Source organism: Aythya fuligula, chromosome 1 (genome assembly GCF_009819795.1).
Source record: "Aythya fuligula isolate bAytFul2 chromosome 1, bAytFul2.pri, whole genome shotgun sequence".
Taxonomy (NCBI): domain Eukaryota; kingdom Metazoa; phylum Chordata; class Aves; order Anseriformes; family Anatidae; genus Aythya; species Aythya fuligula.
Window position 1 is genome coordinate 48,798,276 of NC_045559.1, and position 12,759 is coordinate 48,811,034.

At 32.8% G+C, this 12,759-nt stretch overlaps 1 protein-coding gene across 1 annotated transcript; it reads left to right on the forward strand.

Moving 5' to 3' along the window:
- Window positions 1-984: 984 nt before the first annotated feature.
- On the forward strand, window positions 985-11,569 carry LUM (lumican). The gene is made up of 3 exons (XM_032199814.1): window positions 985-1,106; window positions 4,242-5,138; window positions 11,365-11,569. The coding sequence occupies exons 2-3, from the start codon at window positions 4,262-4,264 to the stop codon at window positions 11,517-11,519; spliced, it is 1,032 nt and encodes a 343-aa protein (XP_032055705.1). The 5' UTR covers window positions 985-1,106; window positions 4,242-4,261; the 3' UTR covers window positions 11,520-11,569.
- The last annotated feature ends 1,190 nt before the right edge of the window (window positions 11,570-12,759 follow it).

The window sequence follows — 12,759 nt, forward strand, 5'->3', positions numbered from 1 at the left end:
TATGTGCGTTCTATATGCACATTTGTTTCCATCCAACTTTAGAACAGAGCTTGCATCCCATAAAAAGAGAAGATATCCACCAATTAGAGATAAGGGAAAGTTCTCACAGAAATATTAGGATCCATTTTAAACAGTTACTGTCTTAGTGCATTATTTTCTTGGCATTTCCCAGTGAAAATAACATTCTCCTCCAAGCTGTAAGATGCATTCTTGAACTACATCCACGGAATAAGAAACAGACAATGTAAAGCTGAGTAGTTCCAGATTCTGAAAAGCAGAAGAAAGTCGTAAGTGTAAAAATGAACAAATGTATAAAGTTTACAGTAACTGCTGAAAAAAAATATTCCTCGGATGTGTTTGTACTAAACAGACATGCATTTAGACACCAAAGAAAAGTTAGAGACCATGTAAATTCCTAAGCTTTGTAGAACAAACTTTGAACTCATTATTTAATGCTGAGCAAAAGGTTGTAATTTAAAGATAATTTTTACATCTTTTAATCTAGTCCTTAAGCTAAAAGTTGTATTAAGGATGTTTTATTGTACACATATTACAAAAATAAAACAAAATAAAATAAAAACAAAGGAATGAGTCACTTGGCTAAAGAAATACAGCAGCACAGAGGTCTTAGAGCTATTTGTTAACTCATGTCTAGCAGCATAAAATAAGTTGGGAAACAAAAGTCTGTTTAAAATTTGTTTTATAAAGGAAAATATTTTCCTTCAAAAAAAAATAAAAATCTTTGTATAAGGCTGTGGCTAGTGGTCTAAACTTTTTCAGATTTCTGAACACTTATCATTCTCTCATCCCACAGGAAGAGCAGATGGGTTGTCCTTGTACAAAATATGGTATCCACCTGCACTTCATTAGAGAGCTGCATTTTTGTACATGCCACACCACAAGATCACCATGATGACATAGCAGCTTCAGAGAACAGCGTGACTAGGGCTTTTTTTTTTTTTTTTTTTTTTTTTTTTTCTCCTCCTGTAACACAGAGGATCTGGCAGACTTTTACCTCCTGACACTGTTTACAGCATATATTGGTTGATACAGTCCCTTATTGCATCTGCTCTGGGAATTAACGAAAGCAGCTTCAAGGCAGTAAGGTAAGTGTTTCTGCATGTTTTAACTGTAATGTTCAGCTATTTAAATGTAGTTGTAATATGAATGTGAAAACATGTCAGGATAAGTTTGCCAATTTGTAAATTGAACACAAATCAACAGTTGTTTAGTACATTTACTTTTTTAGTTTCCCTAAAACGACCTCACATGTTTTGTGCATAAATCTTGCTCTCATTTCAAGTCTGTTTTGTTTTACTTCAAAAGAAGAATTGATGTACAGTAGAAATATATTTTTAAAGACTATTCATTCCTTACTTATTCATTCATAGTCTATTAGTAATAGCTCCATAGCACTCCGTTTGTTAAATCATTTTGCTTCATTTCACAAAAAGACAAGGCATCCAGACAGTGAAATATTTAATCAAGTAAACAACAAGAGGAAAATCATAGATACTTTGAATAATTTAGTTAATTTTAAGACATATTTGAAATATCCTATTGAAGCTTATTAATGATACCTCTTATGCAAATTGTGTAAAACATTATGCTGCAGAATTAAGGTATATTAATTATAGTGGGATCATAAATTTATATTTATTTTATTTCACAACAACTTTAGAAATAAGGCAGTATAGGTTCCAAAATAATTTAAATAGTTTGTCTACTCTACTGTAGTAAGCATTTTTCCAAATTTGTGGATTTGTCATTTAGTATGTTTTGGCATGTCACCTGAGCAACTTCATAAATGTTTTCACAGGTATTTTATAACATAACTGAGTAGAACAAACACAAGCAATCCATTCAAGAATGCTTATATTTATAAGATAAACATCTAAGAACATATTCTGATGTTATCTTTTGAATTCATATAGTTCAGTGTAACAACCAAGTATGTGTACATGATCCATTTACATCTTACATTTCTGACAGAGAAACATTTAGAACCATGAATTAAAATAAATAAATAAATAAAATAAATTAACTACACTAAATATTTACTTTACTGTGCTATTTTATGTCAGACACATACACTTATGGCTTTGCAATAAGGAATTGGCATCTAATTTTAATTTTTTTGATAAAATCATTCAAAAAAAAAAAAAATTGCTGTCTAACTCCAAATTACTTCCAGGGTTTTGTGAAGCAGTTAAACATTGTATACTCTTTAAAATAACTATGTCAGCCTATATAATGACTACATATAATACTGTGTCAGCCTCAGTAATAAATCAAGAATTATGAGTATAATTTATAAATACAGGAGCAATAGAATTTGAATTTAAAATAGGAAGTTTACCCTACTTTATCAGTAAGACTATAAAATAATGAGGACGTATAAAAATGTCATTGTAAAGCCAAAGAACGTAGTCCAAGAAGTTCTCTACAGTATTTTATATTTTGAGAACAGAAGCAGTTAGTCTCCTGTCCTTAATGTTTAGTACCTAAATATGACCAGATTTTGAGGTGAATTTTGTCAATGTAACTTTTCTTTCAGAGGAGCTGTACTTACTTATACCAGCAGGGGACTGAAGATCAAGTTTTCATGTTCCCATGCAGTAATAAAGAACAAAGAAAATTACACTGACAATTCACATTTGATTGATTCTCTATGCAATACTTTGTAATTAGGTAAATGTGATGAAACCAACACCATGGAAAAAGATATGCAATACTCCTATTCATCCAGAAGACTTAATATCCAGCTTAATATCCAGCAGAGGGGCTTTTGGGATGGTTGACTAAATTTAAAAAAAATAAATAAATCCTTTTTCTGCACCAGATCAATAGGCCCTGCTTAGAGTTACTTTAGTTGAGCAATTATGTGGATTTTATCAAGTTAATAAAAGCAAGCCAATTTATTAAAGACTTTCTAGCAATGACCCTGCATTTCAACTTTAGGTATTCTGTGTTACATGAAACAGTGCCAATAGCAAGGCTGACTTTTCTGGAAGACTGCCTAGATCTGAGATCAATGCATAGCGGTCAGTTTAAAGGCTGTACGTGCTGTCTCAAATTACTTGAGAGCATGATTTTTCTAAGGATTTTCTTAATTGTCTCACTCTTTAGTGTAGTTGAGTACACTTTCACCAGTGAAAATCAAAATTAGTTCACTGACTTTACAACACAGAATCCATGTAGGTAGTAAGAAATATTATCAAGATATTAATCTATGAAGATTGTGATATAATAATAAATTAATATCTTATGAAGTATGCCTTTAAAATGTAAGGTGAGATCATGTATATTGTATCACAATAAAACATACCCAAAGACACTAAAACATCCTTTAGCTATATGTGATCTAGAAGGCCAACTGTGCAAAGCAAGTACTTTATTAATTGATTTATTTAGAATGGTAACGCAATGTAATTATCACATTCATTGTTATATATCAACTTTGCAAGGACACTTGCACTATCTGAAGTGCAGTCATTTCAGATCCACTGTAGACCCCTGTTAGACAGAGAGATTATACTCATGCACCATATGTAGTACTATATGTAGTACTGGTTGACAGGTCCAGGAGAACATGCACTATGTTTCCATGAGTTTGTTTATCTGAATATGAAACTTGGTGGAACTTCCTACCTTTCTTTAGAGGAAATGGGAGAATAAAATATTTCAAGCTACTGGAATTTAACAACAAATTATATAGTAGACCATCCCTCTCAGTTTGTAACTTTTCTGACCTTTTTGAACTTAATTGAAAACATCATGTTATTTAAAAATGAGGAATTCTAACATATTAGTAATAGCAATGAAAGCTTGATAGAATTTACATGGAAAAACTATCTCTGAACATGGCCTTCAGCAAAATTGGAAACTCTTCTGTGCCAAGTTTAGAAAACTTGGACATTATCATCCTTATTGTAACTTGATGAATGGCTGCAGTATGACTTTAAAAATGTGTTATTTGCAACAGCAGAATAACCTGCAGTTTCACACTACAAAGCAGTTTGTAACAAAACAGGGACTGTAAATTTGTAATAGCAACTGTGCATTACTAACAAAGGAATATATTTTTATTATTTAATAGCTTTATATGGGAAGCCTGAATTGATTAGCTTTGAATCATAGTCTTTGTGTGCTAAAATTTCAAAATATTGATTAAAAAACAAACAAACAAACAAAAAAAAAAAAACAGAATTGTAACTTTTTTATCCCCCTTCACTATACAGGGACAAGACACATTGAAAAGATGACTTTAAACTCACTGCACATTTTTCTGGTATTGATTAGTGGCATTTTTTGCCAGTATGACTATGGTCCTGCAGATGATTATGGTTATGATCCTTTTGGGCCATCCTCAGCAGTCTGTGCCCCAGAATGTAATTGTCCTTTAAGCTACCCTACTGCAATGTATTGTGACAATCTTAAACTGAAAACCATTCCAATTGTACCAAGTGGAATAAAATACCTTTATCTTCGAAACAATATGATTGAGGGCATTGAAGAAAATACATTTGATAATGTAACAGACCTACAATGGCTTATCCTAGATCACAACCATTTGGAAAATTCAAAAATTAAGGGAAGAGTCTTCTCTAAACTAAAGCATCTGAAGAAACTTCACATTAATTACAACAATTTGACTGAAGCTGTTGGACCACTCCCAAAAACTCTGGATGACCTGCAATTAAGTCACAACAAGATCACAAAAGTTAATCCCGGTGCACTTGAGGGGCTGGCAAATCTGACTGTCATTCACCTCCAGAACAACCAGCTGAAAGCAGATTCTATTTCTGGGGCATTTAAAGGCCTGAATTCTCTTTTGTATCTTGACTTAAGCTTCAATCGACTCACAAAGCTACCAACAGGACTGCCTCACTCCTTGCTTATGCTGTATTTTGACAATAACCAGATCTCCAACATTCCTGATGAGTATTTCCAAGGTTTTAAAACCCTGCAATATTTACGTTTATCCCACAATAAATTAACAGATTCTGGAATACCAGGCAACGTCTTCAATATCACATCACTGGTTGAGTTGGATCTCTCCTTCAATCAGCTGAAGAGCATTCCAACTGTCAGTGAGAATCTTGAAAACTTCTACCTCCAAGTCAACAAAATTAACAGTGAGTTAAATTTGCATATTTTCATTTCTGTTTACCACTATCTAGACACTAATGGTTGATGCAAGTATCTGGAAGTGTAGTTCAACCAGTTTAAATAAATGGTACTGGCTATCATTTTTCTTACTGTTGCTTGCATTGATATTACAAGACAGACATTTAGCTATGCAAATTAATCTTAAAGATACAATATTCTATTTTCATACATATATGGTTATTATTTGCCAAATACTCATCTCAGGTACACTGAAGCACCTCTATCAAAGTCAATGGAGTGCACATATACAATTTAGAAAATAAACAAACAAACAAAACTCTGGGAAAAATTTAATCAGTGTGGAGGATAGTCATAATTAGTAAGTCAAAAAAAAAAAAAAGCTGAGAATCAAACTACAGTATGTGCAACCTTTCAGAAGAGTGTCAGTGAAAGTGCTGGAGGAGAGGAGAGAACAAGAGTACAATAAATACTAGTATAAACACTTGTGATACTAGGCACAAGGCATAATGAAAAAGACAATGAAACAGCTTATATATATACATACATACATACATATATATATATTATTTTTTTTTTTTTTCTCCCATTTCCTGCCCTTCCACCTAGCAGATCCTGATCCTGTTGCTTTCTGTTTTTAATTCTCATTTTCCACATCATATGATTAGGTGTCAAGTTTGTCTCCATTCAAGCATGATTTTAAAACAGTTCCTTCTAAAATCAATAACAGCCACACCTTGTACGAGATCATGGAGATTTCTACTGAGACAGAGCTTTTAGAAGGTTGTCCTAATCCTAGGATGGGAAGGAGATACTATAAAGCTGGGCCAACCCCACCTTCATGTTAGAAGCTCTCCAGCTGGATCTCTGTCAGCAGTGTCCTCTCATGTAGAGGTAGTAAGGTCAAATACAGCATTTCTGCTGGAAGACTTACATCATCCTGCTAGCTAGCATAAACTATAAACCATAAAATCCTCATCTTCTTATCTGTATCCATCAGGGGTCTAGGATACCAGTTAGCTAAGAAACATTTTTTTCCTTACTCAATACAGACTTAGCCTTTGCAGCAAAATATTTTAATGGAGATCTTACCGGGGAGAAGGCAAGACCTTTTGTTTGTTATTTACTGTTTCACATGTTCCCCAATATTATGATTTTTTTTTTTCCCTATATCTCATTTTCTTTCATTTCCTTGTTTTGAAGAGGGAAAAAAAAATGAATTAATGCTTCCCACATGAGGTACTACATACAGCAACCTGTAGAACTCTGTCAGATACTCTTTCCTAAAAAAGCTGTTGATATTTAATTTATCCTAAGATAAATGAGGCATTTTTAACTGATTAGAATGGCTTTTCTGAGCCTTCTGCAAGATACCCAGGTACCAACTTCGTTTTCCATTCATGTTTCCAAGGACTTCTAAACAACTGTGACAGCAATATACTTTTCAATGAGAGCTGTATTTCCAAAATGCTAGTCAGCAGGAGAGGGTGACAGTGTAAGGAGTAGGACAGGCTACTGCTGCACTTTCATTGCTACCATATGGACTAATGCAAGAGAGCTCTGATTTACTCTTTTGCCTGAAAAAGAAATGTAGTAGATTTTCATAATAGATTTCCTTGACTATCTAATTTCACAGAAACGACATTGTGTTCCCTAATATGCTAATAATCAACGTGGGACAAGCAATAATCATTTCTTTTTAAGGAGATACTATTTATGTGCTAGGTTTTGCTCAGCTTTTCAGTTTAAGTGTAATGATGTAATGATGTTATGTGCTAGTTGGATCTCCAAGCGAACATAAGACCAGTGTCTTTGCTCTCTTCATACCTCAAACCCAGAATGGATAAGATTGAATCTTCTTTTTTAGTATGTCTTTTTAAATAATTTCAGGGTGGAGTTTCCTGATTAATGACAACATTGGTTTACTCCCATGCCTTAGGATTGCATTGGGATTAAATACATATTTGTAATATTTATTATTATACATGTAGATTGCTCAAGGCGAAAATACACTTTGTAGTTATAGAAATCAATGAGGATCAGTGAAGAGGGTCCACAGATGGACTTCTCCATATTTCACTTATGAAGGATTAAGGAAACAGTGGCTTCCACATAAATTCCTAGCAAGAAGATATCATATGAATAGAGTATTACAAGGGGAAACTTGAAAATGTTCAAAGGGACAGTCAGGAGACAAAATATTCTGCTGGATCAGTAGCTGTACCATAATTTTAATTACTCTAAACACAGTTAGTTGTAGAGATACTTCGTGGTATTTTATCTGAAATACTTTAGCAATCCCAAAATGTTTTTTTTTTTTTTTTTTTTTTTTTTTATAGTGGCTTGTACAGTAATGACTCAGATACAGTTACTATGGGACCACAGACCAGCAAAGGTGACTAGGACTGCTGATCCCATTAATCTTTGCTGTATTGCACACCTGAACAAAAAATCTTAACACTATTAATCTTCCTCAGCTTAAGGCTGCTTGTAGTCCTGATGTGCAAGGGATATACTCTTGCCTAGCATATAGTCAAAATAAATTCTGTCTAAAAATCTTAAATATTTCTATGGTCCTATTTTTCTCTATGGGTATACGAGAGCAGAGGGCAAAACCTTCTCCTGACTTTTTTATATTTTTTTCTCTCTCTAGATATTTCTTATTTAAATATTGTTAAAACAACAGAATTTCTTCTGGGAACAGACACATTTAGTGAGAAAATAACTGTTCAGGTGAAAATCCAATTTTTACCCAATCCTTGTAACTATCTCTTTGTCTGACTCATGCAGAAATTCTGAGTAGGGAAAATATGAATATCATACTAATAGCAGAATTTAATGTTCTTTACCTCTAAACCTTAATACTATTTATTCAGAAAGATATTTGAACAGGAACATCTGAAACATGAATCACTTCAATAAAGGAGGAAGTAAACTAGTAATGTCTTACCTGCTTCAGCTTCACAGATTGCAGTTTCCATACAGAACATATAGAACACATTGGGTGCACTTCCAAGAAACACTTATCTAATTTTCTGCTAATACAGATACAATTAGAAAACAGATATTTTTAATATGCTTCTTACAAATGACAATTATATGAACTGCATAATAAATTAATTCCCAAATACATGCACTTTACACCAAGAAATGGAACCAAATACCACTGAAGTCCATGACAGAGTTCCTTTGACTTCTGTGAAGACTAAATCTGAATCTACTTGCAAAGTTGTCTCAATCTCATAAACAATCTTCACAGCTGGGTATTTTGATAACATTAATAAACTTGCTTACGTGCACAACATTTACATATGAACTTGTGCTCAAAAGTAACAATATGGTAAACAAAGTAAATTTTGAAAACTTATATATATATATGGTCTTCAATAAAATTATACTTACTGTGTCATTTTATTTTCCATTAAAGACTAGAAAACGAAAAACATATATATTAAAATTCATGTTTTTTTACCACTTTACAAATTTTACCCAAACAATCTCCAGAGACCTTGGCCTAGATAATAAATGGTTGAGGCTGTAGGCCAAGCAAACTTGTTTTCATACAACAAAATCCATACAGATCCAATCCTGTAACTTTTTCTTAGATTGCGTGACCCTATCCCATGAGAATCATCAGTTCACTTCAGTGGGTACATTAACTGGTAAAGTATTAGAATTGGTCTACAAGTTTAATATTGTACAATATTCCAATTTGGACTGCCCGATACTTGTTCCATTAAGGATGCCTTTTTTATTTCACCCTTTCAGAACAAGATTGTAAAATATTCAAAATTAAAGGATTTTTGTTTTTGTTGTTTTTGTTTAGTCTAAAAAATCTTGGTGATCAAGATCTAACACTTGAAATACATTTCCTCAATCTCCACATAATATTCCTTACTTTGTGAAAGATATGCAAATATTTACCCTTTCTTTGACATCATCTCCCTGTCTGTAACAAATTAACTACACTGTCATTCTTTAAAGATCTGCCTTTAGAGATGGGTGTACACTTATACCTAGTTTACACAATAAATATTTCATCAATTATAGAAGATTATTGTAATGTCAGTTCTGGAAAAATCCAATTGAGTTTAAAGTAGAGATATGAAAGATATCCACTTCCTCTTCCATTATTACTACAACTGAATGTAGGTCATCTTGTTTTCTTAAATGAGATAAATAGTCATGCAGAAAGGATATATCGTGGTATTTTCAAAAACCCATGAATGACCTATGACCTGTAGTCAAAAGCGTTTTTGATTTTGAGAATCCTACCTTGATTTCTCAGAAATTATGAGAGCTGATCCTCTGTGCCACAAAAGCATTTAATAACGTTTAATCACTGACAAAAAACTTAAGAAGATCAAGTCTCTCAGATTGGTTCTTGAGTGGTGACAGTGTCTGAATCAAAGGGAACTGGGAGAAGAATGAAAAACTATCTTTGCAGAGTTACACAATGGACACTGTGTACAGTGGACATTAGGTTAATCAGGAGATTCTCTCCTGAGGACAAATCTTTTCTGAATGACTGAGGTATACAATTCATGCATATGAATTTATGTATACCGAGCACAGAATTTCTGTTTCATGCATTTTTTTTCTGCTTACAGTTAATACTGCTCATAACATACAATTTCCACTCAAAGCCTGCCATATTTCAGTTGGATGGAAGCTATACATAGCATGATATGTGAACTGCAATAAATATAAATATTTTTACTTTTTTTTACTTTTTTTTTTTTTTACTTTTATATTTACCTTGCAGTCCTGCTTTTCTGGAAAGGTTCAGTTATACAATTTAAATGTCCCCAGCCCAAATTTCATTTTAAAACTAGTAAATCAAAATGAAACATTCCAAAAATAATATTTTACAAACATACTCAGGGGACTGCCTCTTCATACGAATAAGATTATATTATGTACAACTTTTCCAGAAACTTATCCCTTCTTTCCTTTTCTTTCCTTTTCTTTCTTTCTTTCTTTCTTTCTTTCTTTCTTTCTTTCTTTCTTTCTTTCTTTCTTTCTTTCTTTCTTTCTTTCTTTCTTTCTTTCTTTCTTTCTTTCTTTCTTTCTTTCTTTCTTTCTTTCCTTCTTTCTTTCCTTCTTTCCTTCTTTCTTTCCTTCTTTCTTTCCTTCTTTCCTTCTTTCCTTCTTTCCTTCTTTCCTTCTTTCCTTCTTTCCTTCTTTCTTTCCTTCTTTCTTTTTCTTTCCTTCTTTCTTTCTTTCTTTCTTTCTTTCTTTCTTTCTTTCTTTCTTTCTTTCTTTCTTTCTTTCTTTCTTTCTTTCTTTCTTTCTTTCTCTTCCTTCCTTCCTTCCTTCCTTCCTTCTTTCCTTCCTTCCTTCCTTCCTTCCTTCCTTCCTTCCTTCCTTCCTTCCTTCCTTCCTTCCTTCCTTCCTTCCTTCCTTCCTTCCTTCCTTTCTTTCTTTCTTTCTTTCTTTCTTTCTTTCTTTCTTTCTTTCTTTCTTTCTTTCTTTCTTTCTTTCTTTCTTTCCTTCTTTCTTTCCTTCTTTCTTTCCTTCTTTCCTTCTTTCCTTCTTTCTTTCCTTCTTTCTTTTTCTTTCCTTCTTTCTTTTTCTTTCTTTCTTTCTTTCTTTCTTTCTTTCTTTCTTTCTTTCTTTCTTTCTTTCTTTCTTTCTTTCTTTCTTTCTTTCTTTCTCTTCCTTCCTTCCTTCCTTCCTTCCTTCCTTCCTTCCTTCCTTCCTTCCTTCCTTCCTTCCTTCCTTCTTTCCTTCCTTCCTTCCTTCCTTCCTTCCTTCCTTCCTTCCTTCCTTCCTTCCTTCCTTCCTTCCTTCCTTCCTTCCTTCCTTCCTTCCTTCCTTCCTTCCTTCCTTCCTTTCTTTCTTTCTTTCTTTCTTTCTTTCTTTCTTTCTTTCTTTCTTTCTTTCTTTCCTTTTTAAATGCCAAATTGAGCCTCTAAATAAAATCTGAAGACTTAAAAATTAAATAGATGCTGCAAGCACACAGCACTTGTAATACCCAATCTTTAAATTCTGAACTTCTCGATTAATGTGAAGAAGCTCTCTGACAAAACCCCCTGAAGTCCCAGTAAGCTCAAGTAGAATGGTATCAGCAGAGACACACAAAATATTGAAATAAAATAAAATAAAATAAATAAAAATAAAAAATAGAACTCACAATTTCTAAGTTAAAAAGAAAAGGCAGAAAAATAATATTTTTATCTCATTTGTCTTAATTATTTGTGCTTTCTCTTACTTGTGTCCCCTTTGTTTCAGAGTTCCCACTGAGCAGTTTCTGTAAGGTTGTTGGACCATTGACCTATTCCAAGATCACACATTTGCGCCTGGATGGAAACAATCTCACTCGGGCTGACCTGCCACAGGAGATGTACAACTGCCTTCGGGTGGCTGCCGAGATCTCACTGGAGTGAGATGCCTCAGAAACTTAGATTCCCTTCTAGGTGGTCATTATTACATGAATTACATCCAGATAGCTCTTTAAAATTAAAATATGCCTTAAAAAATATCAGTCTGCATATTAACCATTCTCTTTGTTAATATTTAGCATGCAACACTAAGATAACAGTAAAGAAATGTGTGCATACTTTTACAAATGCTTGTATTTAGGAAGCACAAGACTGACCAGATGTGGTGTAAAATATGCATTCATCTGGTTAGTTAAATTGAAGGAAAACTTTTGGCCTCATAGAAATCTACATCCATGCATGCAGTATGTGCCATGTGGTATCAGACATAACTACATAGTCAGATGGGTTTCATCAGAGCGTTGAGCAGTATGGGCTAGCCTGTGTAAATAGAAGATTCTCCTGCAAGCAATCCAGCATTCTTAATTATTCATGCCTTGCTCATATTACCAATCTCAAGGGAAAACAAATGATTTAACAATATAAAAACAGTTTAAAATATATTAAAATATCTTTCAGAGACCATTACAATATACTATTAATGGAATATGTAAAAGATAACAGGATGAATATTTTTTCAGGTTAAAAATTTTTTATTTTATTTTATTATTTTTTTTTTTTGTCATGTTTCATCTAAGTTTTCATGGCAAGATTTTAATCTATTGCTGGTAAAATTCTTATTTCAAAATAAGTCATATATACAAGTATTTTTATTCAATTACTTGCATGCTAATATTATCCAAAATTGTAGAAAATAAAACATAGCAAATAGTATTTCTGTGTCCATATCATTGTCAACTGTGTTTCAGTCTTTTATAAATTGAAAAAAAAAAAAAAGGTTAAAGTATGATAATCTAAGCTATTCTATTTTGCAAAATTTATTGTAAGATTAAATAAACTGTTTTCTCTACTTTCAAGTTTCAATATGTTTGTAAAGATATAGTTTAACACTGTACTTGTGTTGGTCATTAAGTCAATGTCTTATGGAGTTTGCAGTATGGGAGTCACAGAACCATGCAACAGTGTGAATTAATTCATCAACATTGTCAAAAGAACAATAAAATCTTTCAGAAACTGCAGAAAATAAGTAAAAGGTAAACATAGCTATTCACAATAAACAGTAGTATATTCTACCTGGGAATGAATAGTCCAAATATTGTCAGCATTCTGGAACACACGTTAAAATAAATGCAGATGAGAATTATAAATAGGTTGTTTGCAAACACAGATAATCCCAGAGGTACTC